The sequence below is a fragment of the Bacillus rossius genome, chromosome 6 (genome assembly GCF_032445375.1).
Source record: "Bacillus rossius redtenbacheri isolate Brsri chromosome 6, Brsri_v3, whole genome shotgun sequence".
Classification (NCBI taxonomy): domain Eukaryota; kingdom Metazoa; phylum Arthropoda; class Insecta; order Phasmatodea; family Bacillidae; genus Bacillus; species Bacillus rossius.
The window spans coordinates 37,329,501-37,345,324 of NC_086334.1; the positions used below are offsets into that span (position 1 = coordinate 37,329,501).

At 37.0% G+C, this 15,824-nt stretch overlaps 1 protein-coding gene across 5 annotated transcripts; it reads left to right on the top strand.

The window, feature by feature from the left end:
• Positions 1–297: 297 nt before the first annotated feature.
• On the top strand, positions 298–12,563 carry LOC134533046 (breast cancer metastasis-suppressor 1-like protein-A). 5 transcript variants are annotated; one of them, XM_063370220.1, is made up of 5 exons: positions 298–441; positions 4,813–4,951; positions 6,615–6,705; positions 9,286–9,493; positions 12,096–12,563. In XM_063370220.1, the coding sequence occupies exons 2-5, from the start codon at positions 4,822–4,824 to the stop codon at positions 12,393–12,395; spliced, it is 729 nt and encodes a 242-aa protein (XP_063226290.1). In that variant the 5' UTR covers positions 298–441; positions 4,813–4,821; the 3' UTR covers positions 12,396–12,563. The 5 variants fall into 5 exon arrangements, with proteins under 5 accessions (XP_063226290.1, XP_063226289.1, XP_063226291.1 ...); XM_063370219.1 differs by lacking the exon at positions 298–441 and adding an exon at positions 1,921–2,087; XM_063370221.1 differs by lacking the exon at positions 298–441 and adding an exon at positions 2,100–2,138.
• Positions 12,564–15,824: the final 3,261 nt, after the last annotated feature.

Below are 15,824 nucleotides of genomic sequence, written 5' to 3' on the forward strand. Positions count from 1 at the left end.
TCTGTGCGACCTGAAGGAGCACCGACGGTTTGGTGACAACTTTGAGGTATTATTTTAATTATAAATAACTTTATTGTTGAAAAGTTCGAGCTAACTCAGGTCATTAATAAATTTTCATAGCGTGGCAGAATTTAAACCTATTTTAAGTTACATGTTCAACTTAATATGATTGAGAAAATTTAAAACTCCATTTAGTCTACATTCATTTCAAATTATGTATACCTATCTAGTTGAAAACGAAAATTTGTCGGTAGGATCATGGAGGTAATAGTCTATGGAGTGGAAGCAGGCGTACTTTTCAAGGGTAATCAATGAAGCCTGTACCCGAAATAAAATCTTCGGACTGCGCATGCGCACGACGATTGTTTACATGCACCGCCATATTGCGGGTGGCAAAAGAATAGCAGACAGCAATGTGATTTGTATGACGCTTTAGGAAATGTGCGTGCAAAAAATTTAAATATGAAACTATTCTTTTTATATTATTAGTAATAAAGAACCACGCAGGAGGGCTAGCATATCTTTCACATTTAAACGGTAACGGAAAGATTTAATTACAGACAGTGTACGAACTGCCAATACCACATTCAAGTATTTACGATTCTGCATGTTTGTTTAATACAACGAGCAACTATAATACTTGGTTTTTAACATTGTCTAGATATTGTTTTTTTACTGTGAATATTATTATTGATGTACTGCGACGACTGATGCGAAGTGTTATGAAATCGACACTATACTTTAGATTACAACCACAGAACAGTAATAAGCAAAACTAACGAATGTTCAATTCAAACGAGTTTTTGGATTCCACGAAATGCTATGCTGCAAACTGTAGTCAAATAAAACATTTTTTTAAAAACAGTTAATGAGAAAATTGTACAAAGGTTGCGAAAGTGTAGAGTAAGTCACAGTGTGTGTTGATGTTTACATGTAGATACTTCTCAAGATTCGTGCATTGTGAATAAATAAACATGCTGTTTTAATATTCCTTAAAATTTAATTTACATCAACAGTTGAAAGTGCCTAGGGTAGGCCAATGTGATTTTATGCATAATTAAAATTGTTCATGTGCACATTTTTTTTTGCTAATCAACTTACCTAGTCCAAATGTTTAATTTATGAAGCCACTGAATTCAATTAAATTATTTGTTTTCCAGGAGACTACACTTTTACACAAATATGGTACAAGTAGTATATAGGACTCGTCAGCAAAGTTATATTTCACAATATAAGTTACCTATTTGATTATATATAAACACTTGACAAGTGACAATAAACAAAGGGTAAAATTCTTAGGTCGCGGTTTTTCCGTAAATAAAATAATAAAATTCTGATAATACATTTTTTTTAAACACTAATGACGTTCCTCTACTTACCTTGAAAACGGCGTTTCTAAATTTCTACTGGTTTTCGAGATACTGCAGTTAGATATTACAGGGTCATGCCATCAGGACCAAGATATCAACTTGGATACGTGATTATGGAACTTTTACTACATTATCAATTGGTAGACAAAACAATGACAAGCTTGTAGTCAACCGAATAAAATTTATGTAAAATATTAAGTTTAAGTGCATCTGCCTTGCGTCGTACGTGTGCGCTCCGTTTACTCGCCATATTTTAAGTAACGACCGTTAAAAGCACATTAAATTTACATGTTCATAAATATAATATCTTACATATACATTTACTATTTACAATACTATTTACGTCGTCCACCAGCACATAAAATTGGGTTAGGAAAATTTAAAAGCCAAATTTATCTCTCGCTGTATGAACGCACATTATACATTTACAAAAAGAAAATAACAGTTTCTTACTTATGGAAACTTAATCCACCACAACTGCCGAATCTATTAGTGCAACCAAAAGTTGCACAAGCTTTCACCATTACGTATATTCAGCGAAAAATTAAAACGGTGCCATTCAAAATAATGTAAACATTGGCGTTTTTGCCACCTTTAGCTCTATCCTTGTCTTTCAACATCGTCTGCTAGGATGCTTCAAGTTTGGTTATACGCTTCCACTCCATAGACTATTACCTCCATGGGTAGGATAGGTCAATGGATTTGACATAAATAAAGGTAACTTTTTCTTGGCTTTTAATAAACGCTGAAAACGATTTGGTACAGTTTGTAAGTGGTAAAAAAACTGATATTTTATTTATAATGGTCAGCATGTTTTGGTTGTCATTTTGTACTGTTGAATCTATGAATAAGATGAAAAAAGTGTTTACATTTTTAAATTATTTATTAATTAAATGATGTGCATTTAACATTAATGAACTACTGTTGGTAAGTTAAGATAAGCTGATTCTCATTTGTTGCAAAATATTTCAAAATATTTTCGTAACTTAGCTTTGAATATAAATTTGATGATACAGCGGTTTTGTTTCAGGAAGAATACTTCACTTAATGTGGTTATATATCAAGTAATTACTTTTATTTTTAAAGCTCTCAAGGGTAGAAATTCGTCGTGAATCCTAATTTATTAACACTTTTAAGTGATTATTTTTTAATAATGCAAAATATTCACTTGATGTAGACCACAAATAAGGTTGGAAAACAGATTTGCCCCGGCCAAAACATACTTATACAAAATATACTTGTTTTTAAGAAATGTCTCGGCTATTCTGTATTCCTAAGGATCTCTGGAGAACCACGGGATCTAATTACAGCTAGTATCAAACGAACAGGGTGGTGGTGACAACAATCTCTCTTGGAAAAAACTTGCAATTTTATTAAAACACAGCACCAATTTACATCAGTATACTTACATTACGTAATATTTACAAAAATGTACCAGCCGTTAACCCGAAAATACCATTTTTCGTATATGGCTATGTTAACCATTTGTTCTGATATAATGCGCTGTTACAGAATGATTATAAAACATTGTAGGAAGTAATTAAATGTATTCTGGTACTAAACTAAATTATGGCCAAGTAGTAGTATTCATATACCTAACAACTTGTTCAAACTGTAATATTAGAAAAGATTCAAAATCATGTAAGGAATTTGAAAAAAAAAAAAAGCATTTTGGAATTAAGTTTTTTTCCAGAAAAGTTGTTTTCCTTCAGAATTACCAAATAATGGAGCTAACTTAAAATAACCAACCGTCCTTACTTTTTTATAGTACTTTAATGTACGTAGTTGACCTAACCTAACCAACATTAACATAGTTTCAGAGTATTTGTAGGCAACTCAACCACTCATCAAAGCGGTAAACCTTTTTAAGTATCACTGATACTTTTAGATGATGATTGGAAAATATACCAAGAGGGGAAAAAAAAATATTTTGGAATTTTTAATTTTTGTACAAAAAAAAATTTAGAATTATCAATGAAATCAACAATCTCATAATTTTACACCAATATGATTAGTATGATTCCAAACTTGGAAAAGTGAAGGATGGATTACTTCCCGGCTCAGTTCTTGGACATCTGTAATTTCTCATAACTTTCCATCCAATATATATTCTATTATAATACACCACTCCCATCCTATTTGCAAAGAATTTAATTCATACACAACTTTTCAGCTAGCAAATGATCTAATGTGCATGATACAATGTAGGTCAGAGTTGGCCATTAGTAATAACAGAAATTAAACAAATCTAGTGGCCCAATTAGTGTTTTTTAAGGGCTGTGTATATTATTTATAATATATTATGCCAGTTTGGTTTGTGATAGCACATAACTACAAGCAACTGAAATTAAGTATATAAGTTCAGTTCCAGGTGTCATCTACAGACATTGAAAAGAATAATTTCACAAATTGTAATTGGGAAGGAATGTAATATAATTTTTATTTAAATTTGTTAAGCAGTTTGGTAGTGGTTGCCTGTTGGCATGACGGACCATTGCCCGAGCCTTAGCGGGCCGCAGAGTGTGAGTAGCGCCAGAGTATAAGTGCACACTGCAGTATGCAAGAGGCTCTAGTTATGAGGGACCACGGTAGTTGAGTAGTCAGATCACACACCTTTCAGAGGGGTTCTTGGTTCAGAGCTCACTATAATCTTGGGGTCGTGTTGCTTTAAACCTCTGTGCATTAACCATGCAATGTCGAAACCCAATAAACAAACTTACATTCTTCCACCAAATTGATTCGGGTTTGGTTTCATGCAGAATCCAATACAGATCCGGGATCCTGCGTACAGGTAACACTCGGAAAATTGAAAAGTTGTCTTGAAAATACTGGGAGAAACCGGGAAATCAACAGAATGTTAGTTATCAAATGGTTTAGTATTTTCAATACCATTGCATTTACCTTATTTCTTAAAAACAGTACTTTTTAATCACAAATTAATCCGTAGTTGAAAACTATTTGTTTTCATCATTAATTGTTACATGTTCAATCAAGGAATCAAATGTACGATCATATGTCGATGAGTCATTCTCCTCGTCACAAGCAATAATCTTTTGTTTCTAAGTTTGAAGCAAACATTTTCTAGTGAATTTGGCATATTGTATGTGGCTTACAAGTTTATCTTGCAAGATTGATTAATGAGAAAAGGAAGGAAGGAAAAAAATTTAAACAGGAAAATTCAGGAAATTTCAGGAAAAATCATTTAGAGTAAGAGATCAGGAACCCTGCAGATGTTTCGCAATTGGGAGATGTTGTAGTGAGCCAATGGGTTTTTGTGTGGTTCACACATTTCCTCCCACCCATTGATTCCCTCAATGCCACTCTCATCACATGACCCTTCAATGCCCACAGTGACTCCGATGTTGACGTAACATTCAGCCGTAGCTCGGCGCCGGTGCGGACATGGAGAGCGGGTGACAGGGCTGTGTGCGGGTGCTTGCAGGTGACGGCCATGCTGGTCATCAAGCACGACCATGACGACAGCGACGGGGAGGAGATGGACCGGGACTCCCCCGAGTCTGACAAGTCCACCTCCAGCTGCGACAGCAGCGAGCCGCCCAGCGACTCCGATGACAGCTCAGGTGAGGTGCCAGTCGTGGAAGTGCGAGTCAGAAACCTCTTCTACCTGGGGAAGAGATATTCTAAACATCAACTATGTTGTGGTAATGTACATTTGAACCAAAAAAAATTAAAGAGCAAACCAAATAAAAATTTACAACTTCAAAGTTAAAATTTTTTTTATCGACACCAAATGTTTATCTTTAAAAAAAAACTTTCTAAATAGTTATTTATGATTGAAAAATTTCAAATAAATATATTTGTAAGCACAAAGTGAACTTTATTTGCTATGTTCATCTTAAATTTTCTAATAGGCTCATTTTATCAAACAAGTTTTAGAAGAAAAGGTTGTAAAGGCCATAGTGTAGTTTCTGTCCCCGTACACAGATCAGTATGGGAGCGTGTCTCTGCATTTGTATGCTTAGAAACACCTGTATTTTGGCAAACAGTTTGTATCTCACTATTCCTTGAAAATACGTATTGAACCATTTTTGTACTAAAGAATGTTTGACATTAAGCATATAGGTATTTTTAGGCAGATCGTCAAAGTTGGCTCAGTCTGTTGTGAAAAGCACCTATCTATAGCCAATAATAAAATGTTCTGTGCAAAACTTAAATATAGTGTTGGAATCCATCAAGCAGTCAAATTTACCAGTGAAATATGGGTATATCTATGTATGTTTGATAAATTTTGTACTCTTGATAACCAAGCGAGGCGATGCAACTGTTAAGCTCGGTGCACGCTGAATCAGATAACGTGACGCGACATGTTGCGACACCACAAAATCTCTCGCAACAGCTTGACACTCTTTCCACATTCTTGAAATCTAATTGTTGTCGTGATACTCCTTCAGCGATGGATTATATAAAATAGGTCTATATTGTACTAAACATACTGATCAATCTGCATCCAGTTTAATAATGTTACAAAATCAAATTCTTTATAAGTGAATATTTATTCAAAAGTTACAAAAATCTTTAAATATTCAGCTATAACACACTAGTGCATGTAAATTTTTAACAAATTTAGTTTGCTTGTACTTGTGCAGAACACTGCTCGCGACGAGATGGAGCAGTCATTTGATGTGGTCACCTCGTGTCTGTTCGCGACAGTTTTGTGTCACCATGCCCTTATGATTTTTTGTACATTGGTTTTATGTATAAATATATACATAAAAGGCAACTACTAAGACAAAATGTTGCATTGTTTCATGCCTTATTCTGTATGCACCTGGCCTTAAATGTTGGACTCGCATTCTGGAGGAGCAGGGTTTGAATCCTGGTCCAAACATCCTTGTTTCTAGTGTCCGTGATTTCTCGAAAATCACTCCAGGCAAACGCTGGGATCGTTCCCGACAATATACCATCAGTCTCATAATGACCTCCTCGTTGACAAGGCATTAAAAAAAGGAAGAGCTTTTATGAGGAAGTTGCGCTACGTACGTATAGGACACAGTTTCTTGATTATTGTAACAGCGAGGTGTGTGATGCCAGGCCAGCGTGATGGTGGCTGCGTGTGGCAGGTGACGAGGCTGTAGCAGTTGGCTGCACTTTATGAGAGTGGGGAGGGGGGGGGGGAGAGAGAGAGATAGGGAGATAGAGGTAGAGATGTGTGTGTGTGTGTGTACGCGCGCGTGTGCGTGCGTGCGTGCGTGCTGGGTGTAGAGCGGGCGGCTGGTGTTGCAGAGATGGACGAGGAGGAGTGCGACCGGCGGAGGACGGAGTGCCTGGAGAACCTCATGGATCTGGAGCGCCAGTTCACGCTCCTCCGCGAGCAGTAAGCACTGCACTCCGTGCCTCCGTTCTCTTTCTAGCTCTGCCGGATGTTTGATGATGATAACTAGGGGCAGGTATTTTTCGCGAAAAGATCTGAACCTTTATTAGACTGCAACAAGGCATACCCGCACCTGTGGTTTCTCCCTTGTAATTGGCGGCCGTATGCGAGAGAAGTCGTTGCCTTATTTGACCGGGCCACTCAGGACGCGTTTACTTTCGCACTGAATCACTGTGATTGGTGTTGTAACATTCGATATGTACATGGGAGAAACTTGCCCAATCACGAAACACAGACGATGCTACAGTGTTTTAACTTTCATCTAGTCTCGAAATCTTTTCGCGAAATCTGCATGCCCCTAATGATAACATATTATACACACTGGCTTTATCTCTCTCGTGCAAGAATTGCATGCCTTCTTTTACACATTGACTTTTTACGAACTTGTGTCGTATGAATTGCCGTGAAGTACGCGGGCAACTATTGTGAAAAGACTTATGTTTTAGCTAGTGTGACTAGTTCAGTTCGTAAAATCATCAAGAAAAAAATTGTGTTGACTCGGTTCCTATTTTAGAATTGGCAGTTTTCATATATCCCAATGGTATCGAAGGATTCAGAATTAAATGGTTTTGGAAGTGGAAGCTGCTTGATTCTTTACCTCTAACATAATCTCTAAAGGGGAGAGCTATATTATTTTAATAGGGGTAAGAAGTAGGATGGGTCTATTTAGTTCCTGAAAAAATGAATTCACAAGAGTGAGTAGTAATAAAGTTGATTCTGTAAAGGTCAGTTCTCTTACTCCAAGCAAATGCTATTTGAACAATATTCAATGTGATTTAAGACAAGAATTTTCTTGAGCTTGTCCCAAGATTAATTTATAGTCACTGAAATTTTTGAGAATTCAATTTATTTCTGTGCTGAAAATTTCATTGGTGAAGCATCAGATACCACATATTTACACAGTTTTTAAATATTTCATGAAATTACAAAATTTTACCTCAAACACAAAGTTTAGCATGAGATTGGACGTATTTCCATTGGTTTAATTCAAGTTCGATAATCTATGATTGATAGCTCACATCAGATTGATTAGTATGTATGTTGCTTCTGTGGTTGCCAAAGATTTAAATAAGGGTTAACTTTCTTGTTCACCCTTTTATGTCCACTTCTATACTGGAGAAAGAGGCCAGTGTTTTTCAAGCTTGATAGTGTTACACTGTGCTAGTAATAAATGCTGTTAGGAAAATTAAATGTAAAAAAAAAAATACTGTTTTCAAGGGTAGGTGTAGCAGGTTATCTATGTGAAGAACTGCTGAGACTTGATGTTGATCAGCTGTTTAAATAAAGTCCTAGGTTTTCTTCTAACCTCTTTAATTTCTCTAAGATTATCACTTATTTTATCATTTTATAAGATTATGTATTTTATAAATATTTCAAGGAACAGGGAAAATATTTTCAAAAAATGCATGGAACTGTTAAAAGGGAAAATTTATACAGTAGTTCAATTATGAAACTCAGAGTTTCATCTGGAGGCATAATTTAGGGACCAAAGGGTAGAGAATATTACCTCCGTCCTGTCATTTTAAATATTGAAAAATATTTTAAGGTGTAATTAAATGTGAGAGTTTCATAAAAATACATATATTACATAACCCAAACACCAAAAAAAGACTTAGAATTTGGCCACTTCATGTAAGTTTTCTTCCAGAGACTAGCTACTGTAATGGCTGATAATCTTTATGATCATCACAGTCTGATGTTACTGAAGTTTGATGTCAATGGAGGGAAATTTTGAGTATTTTTCAGCAGTCCATCATTTAATGCCATGTAAATTTTGCTAAAATGTGGTAGCAACTTAAGAAACATTAAGAATGGAGAGAATTTGGCAGACTATTAACCTTTTTCCTGTGTAACTGTTGTTGTAATGTGTAAATTATGATTTTCTCATATGAACATGGTGAACATTTTACAGGAAAAATAGTTTCTCCTAATGGTTGAACCTGGACAAATATTTATCCATGACTAAAAATATTTGACATAATGAGTTACCTGCAGCTTTTGTTTTTTCATGCACACAGGAAAAATGGTTTTTTGATTTATTTTATCTCCGAGGAGGGTATTGATTTGAGTTTAATCAAGATGTAAGGATATTTAATAGATAAATATAGAATAGTTCTATTTAATTGATATGTGGAGCGAAGAGATGTTCCTGACGAGAGTGTAGAGTTGTTTGTCGCCAAAAACTTATTATGAGCGTTTCTTAATTATACGTTCAGATAGCAGCCACCCTTCCCCCCCCCCCCCCCCCTCATATTTCTGAACGGGCAGTGGTGGCTGAGTGATGGGCTCACTCGCCTCCAGCCAAGGTATTCTGGGTTCGATTCGTGGTGGTGCTAAACCCCAATCTTTCACACTTGGGGAAACGTGACTAGCATTGCCGTGATTCAGTGGATGCTCGCGCCTCCCCCAGTCGTTCATTCCGTCAGCGCTCCCATCACCACCGTCGTCTGTGGACTCTGTGCGGCACGCGGGAGGCACCGGGGCAAGTGCTGGTGGTGGCTAGCGGAGCCTGGGTTGTGGCAGGCTGTACCGGGAGCGAGTCCAGCAGGTGGACAGCAAGCTGGAGGAGGTGAGGGGCGGAGGGGCCCAGGAATACCTGCAGCCCCTGCGACAGCTGGAGCAGTCGATGCAGGAGCAGAAGGAGGTGGCCGGCTGTCTGCGCGGCCTCAAGCTGGAGAACCTCCGCAACATGTACGAGGCGGAGGAGCAGGCAGCCTTCCAGAACTTTGAGGTGTGTGCCACGCAAACGCTGCTGAAGTTTGCAATCTGTTCAACTCAGGGGCGCAACAACTGAATTTCCAAAGGGGGGGGGGGGGGGCAATATACCTTTTTATAAAGAATCATCTATCCCCCCTTTTGAAGGGGGGGTGGGTCCGGGGGTCCTCCCCCGGGAAAATTTGTATTTCAAGGTGGAAAATGGTGCTATTTAAGCAGTTTTATTATCTAAAAATTGATTACACAGCACTTTCTTTGCCCCTGTTTGCCCCCACTTCAAGGTTTCAGAGGGGGGTCAAAATACCCTTGCCCCCCCCCCCTCCCTGTTGTTGCGCCCCTGGTTTAACTTTAAGGGTTCGTCTAATTGGACTCAAGTACGATGTGCAGAGCTGCAGGAGAAACCACGCAATTTTAAAAACCGCCAGAGATATCCAAGCGGGGTCTGTCTACGAAAAGCATTTAAGAATGCGCTGAGGGCGGATGAGTGGTTCTATTTTAATATTTTGTTTTCAAACTGTATTTACATGCTTTCAGAACAATTTTTTTAAACATAAAACAGATTCTTGATAGCATTCAAGGGCCTTGCATTACATCTTTATCTTCACTTATCCATCATATAATATTATGGTTACTGCTCATATTTCATAGTTGTCCTATGCATAAGATGACTGCGCTCTAGTTCAGAGCCTTGCGCTTAAAGAGGCGACACCACGCTAGAAGCACCAGCGAGCATCATACTTATCATTCCGCCTCACTAACACAAACACACCCCTTTCTAGGTGGGACCTTTAAAGGGGGGCTGATTCAAGGGGGAAAGGAATGATTAAATCCCCTCCCCCCTAAATATCAGGGTTTTTTTTAAATTTATTTGTTTAAAATACTGAAACCAATATAGCATTAAATTTCTTCAAGAAATAATTAGAACACATTCTTAAATTGGAATAAGAGATATTACTTTACAATGTAAAATAAATGTTCAAAGAATTCATTTACTTTGTAAAATAATAATTGTTCACAATCCGTCTATTTCCCCCTGCTTAAAACTTGCTTACAATATCCCTCCACCAGATGAAAAAATTTTTTCACTGCCCATTAACTTGTACACATGCGTCGATCACGTACAAACATTCTGTCACAAACATATACAGTAAAATCCCTTTTTTACGTTATTCAAGGAGGTGTCTGAAAATGTAAAATTTGTATGAAAAATCTTTTTACTCAGAGAATAGAAATATTTTACAACCTTAATGTACCATACTCTGATATTAACATAATTATTAAGTGTGTCTGAAGCATATCTAAATAGAATGATTAACATTAAAGTTCATTATTTACATTCTGTATAGTATTGTACACTTTTAATTTTTTTTTTTATTTCATATTTTGTGAATTAATATATATCATGGTTATCTGTTACTAAATTATCTTGTGTTATATAGTTATGTATTAAATAATTAAATTTTTAGCCACTATTTTTAAATTCAATGGGTCAGCAACAAACAAATGAAAACAGAGAATGTTTGTTTTGTGACTAGATTAAACACAATTATCATTTTAGAGAAGTTAATACAAATAAAAATAAATGATTTCTGCACAACATAAATTTTATCCTGCTGCAAAGTACATGTGTGTCTGCTGCATCATTCCATCTGAAAGACTTTTCAACACATGTAGATTTTTTTATGGCACTAAAAGACATTTGTTAAAAAATTAAGATGTTTTTAATAAAAATCTGAGAATGGGTCAATATTTAAAAAAAGAAATCCCAATCAGTTCATCTTTCTTTTTAATGATCTTTTATTCTTTTATTTACTCAAATTAAAATACATTTCATGCTTTTCTAAGGAGACTTTTAGGTAATTTAGTAAATTTATAAAAATGTTTTAACCAAAATTTGTATTGGTTTGGAATCAATGAATCAGCTTATTGGCATATCTGCATATCAGTAAAAAATTTTGAATCTGTACAAATCACTCCAGGCAAATGCACCTTGCTATGGGCCATGGGCTTTCTCTCTTTCTCCCCCCCCCCCCCCCCCCCCCCCCCACCGCCTACCTCTAAAATTACTGGTCTGTTTTTTGTGCTACCATTTCTGATGGCCTCGCTGTCAAGACATTAAGCTCAGACCAGGTGTTCACATTGCAGCAGTCACATAATTTACTTGTAATCCAAGTTATTTAGATTTTGGTACGTATATGCAAGGACTTTGTACATCATGTTTATTTGTTGTTAAATTAAGTATATAGTAGCATTCTTACTTCTTTTTTTTGGTATTTATCAGTAGATTTTTGCCATTATGTTTGATAAATAAAAAGTTGAATAAATGAAATATAAAAAGAAATAAAATTGAGATATAACTAAGTCCCAGTATGTGGTTGGTTAGAGGTTAGATTTACTTCATGTATTTTGGAAAATTGAAAAATACGTAAGTTATTTTTAAAAATTGTTCAGAGATATTTAAAAAATTTTATTTTTATTTTTATTTATTTGTAATTTGTCACATGCCCACCAACAGTCATAGAGCACATAGGGCACAGTTATCACCACCAGTGTATGGACTCCCTCCGTCGGGGAAAGTGCGTACTGGCGCTGGAATGAGAGAGTGCGCGGTGCCGCAGAGCGACAAGGCGCTGCTGTGGGACAGCCTCCACGGGGAGCTGCAGGAGAAGATCCGCCGGCTGGAGGAGGACCGCCACAGCGTGGACCTGGAGACTGACCTGTGGCTGGTGGAGCGGCGGCCTCAGCGGCGGGGCAAGGCGGCGGACGGCGGCCGCCGCAAGCCCGTCTCCGTCGCCGGGCCCTACCTCGTGTACATGCTGAGCGACGAGGACATCCTGGAGGACTGGACGGCCATCAAGAAGGCCCTGTCCGTGTCCAAGCGCAAGACGGACCGCGAGTGGCACAGCTTCGTGCTCTAGCCTACCCTCGTCACAGCTCAACCCCTGGGGAAGTGTAAGCGATGATAACCAGGAACTACTAGAGAGTTCCATTTATGACACTTGTGCGTTTCATTGCATTCTAATTTTGATCATCCGCTCATTTGTCACGTTCTGCATTAAAATAAATTATTTTGGTTTTTTTTTTCATATTGTTTTTTTTTTTCTTTTCTTTTTTTCCAGTCTGTTTCGCGGTAATTGGCATGTAGTGCACGCCAAATAGATAATTGTAGAAGTCATGCTTACTAGTGATGTGTGATACGATTCAAATCTTGTATCAATTCTTTTTTTTTTTTTTTTTTTTTTTACGTATCCAATAACACGTAAATAACCACAGTAGAAGTCTATAAACTGTTTAAGTGATTCATGAGTACATTAATGAAATACTGTTATGGGCATTTATACATGAAAAAGTATTTTACCTCATTGAAAATGTCAGTATACACATCCTGCTTTTGACAAATAAAAATCTCAAATTTCAAGCATTGCCATACAACACTACTTCGTAGAGCCAAATTATGTATACAATACAATGTACAAAAGATATAGTACAATGTACACTTTTCAAACATTACCAAAATTGGCTGTCTTTGCTCATGAAATAATTGGCTCTACTTGACTTATGTTATGAATGCAGTGTTCCCGGCAAATGTAAATAATTAAAATGTCAAGGAACGAATGACTATAGAAGGCTCATACTATAGATGAGCTAATTTCTTCACAGGAAGTTTTATTACTGTATCAGATCATTCACATGTTCGATTAAAAATATTTTAATTTTAGTTACTTATTGTTAGGGCCTGGAATTTTTCGCGATCGCGAATTTTGCGAAAATTCGCGCGAATTTCGCATGAAAACGCGAAAAGTAAGTACATTCGCGAAAACCACAACATTTCTATATTACACTGCGAATATATCCCCGAAAAGTACCATTACAGTAGAATCCCGCCGATGCGACCCCCCTCTGATGCGTCCATTCCGTTTATATGGCCGTTTTTTGAGAAAACATGAAAAATTTAAGCAGAGAAAGTCGAAAATTTGAGTAAAATCGGCTGAAAAACAAGTCTGTTACACTTTGTTGGGCTCTATGCGTTCACGTTTATCTTGGCGAGAGCTGTACTGTAAGCAGCCAGGCATACAAAAGACGTCTAAAAATAGATACCACCCCTCTAGACTGTCCACGCGGCAGTGTCTAGACGAGCTCGGCGCCTCCACTATCGCACGAAAAGCCGTCTCAGCTGTCATGTTATCTTACCCGCCCGGAGGCTTGACGTCATACGTGACGTGACGCGACGCTTACCTCTCCCATCCCCTGCTAATTCTTCAAGGCTCATCCCTCCCAGAGCCACAAACCATGTAAAAACAACCCCCCCCCCCCTTTTTTTTTTAACAGCTAACATTTCAACACATTCCCTCCCTTATTTCAACCTTCTGCATGAGAAACTGTCAGCCTGTTTTTTTCCTCTTTTTTTTTACGCTGCGAAGGGACATGGAAAAGATAATTGCTTGAGCTGTCAAAATAAACATCGCTGACGGCAAGGGCGGGAGCGCATCCTGTCGGTCTGTCGCTGTGATTATCTACTCCAAAAACATGTCACAGCATTTCAGGATAGCATTGTTCTTATTTCTTTCGTTTATAGCCGAATGTTTTCTACTTGATCCACACAAGGTTAAAGTATCCTTTAACCCAAGTCTTGTGTTTCAGCATAATTACCTTATTTTTACATAAGCCGTGTTCGTGTATGGTTTTGATGCTCAAAATTGATCTGGGGTATAGTTCACACTAAGTTTCTTCTCATTTGTGGGCTGGGGTTTGTTCAAGTGGCAACCCCGTGTTCCTCCACTCCATTAAATACGAGCATATCAGTATCAGAAACATGGGTTTTATTGTACTGACAATAGCACAGTGATGTGCAAATTTTGCAACTGTAAAGTTTCATGGGATAGAAAAGATTTCATTGACAAACACCTAAAGTCGGCTAAGCATGTGGCATTGGCAGCCAAAAAAAAAAATTGTAGTTGCAAACATCTATAGCAACGTGTCTGTTTTGTTAACTGTTTTGGATTTAATTGGCTGTTATTATGCATATTAGCATATTCCTAGTATACATGGATTGTTTATTAAATATGTAAACTATTATATTCAATAATTGCACAATTTAGTCAACATTTAAAATACCGGTAAAATTTCCATTGCATAACGAAAATACCGACTTTAAACCACCGCTTTTCTAATTTGAAAGTACCGCTTTTTGCATATTGAAAACACCGAAATTTTCCAGGCCCTACTTATTGTACATATAGATTAAATTTAAGATGTGTTTTTTTGCAAATACTATTGGTTGAAAAGCTCTCATTGTGCAACACGGGAACTGTGCCCCAGTAGATACAAAAAAAACTATTCCATAACCCACTTTAGGCATCATAGGAGTTATGATAATGTTTAGTTGCAAACAAAATTGTTTTTCTACTACTTGCCCACAAATATTTATGAATGTTCCATGTTCTTGTAAGTAGCACTGCATATTTTCAGATAACTTGACTCAAATGGTCATCTAGGTACAGTCAAACCTCATTAATACGAATCCGCTTAATACGAAATTCCCGTTTATGCGAAGTACTTTCACAGTCCCGGAAAATAAAGTATGATTTCCTATGTTATTCAGTACTTTTAATACGAAATACGGTTAATATGAATTACGAAGTTGTTTTGATCCCTCAAGTAGCTGTTAACGTGTATAAGTAAACGGTTAATACGAATTTCACCACCGAAGTCTAAAGTAAATCATCTTCATAACTGTCATGTAAACAAACGTTTCTCCAAAGATACATGTATGTGTCCTACAGCGCAAAATGGTCGAAAAACAAGATTGAAAAGTTCAACTCTAGTGGCGATGTTAGTAACTAATCTAGAAAAGATGCATGTTGTAAACGGAAAACGAAAAGGAAAGAACTCTATACCTTATTAATATTAGTCATCGGAAGTGTACATACGTAGAAGTTTAAACAATCTATGGAAAAAAGTTCTGATATTTTCCATTGTTCACGCATGTGTATCGTAACCTCAATTTTGAGTGTAGTTGTTTTGTAATATGACTGCGAAACGTAAACGCAACGAACTTACATTGCAAGTTAAAGTTAAAATTATCGAAGAAGTAGACAATGGAGAGAGGATGAAAACTGAAATTGCGAGAGAATTTAACATCCCACGATCGTCGTTATCGACAATACTAAAAAATCGTGAAAAGATTGAATTGGCTTTTGCAAGTTCGTTCAGATTATCAACAAGAAAAAGAATGCGAGGCCCAAAACATCAAGAAATGGAAGCTACCTTGTTGCAGTGGTTTTAAGAAATGTGTGCAGCAAACTTGCCAATTTCTGGACCTATAATTCAGAAGAAGGCAGACTACC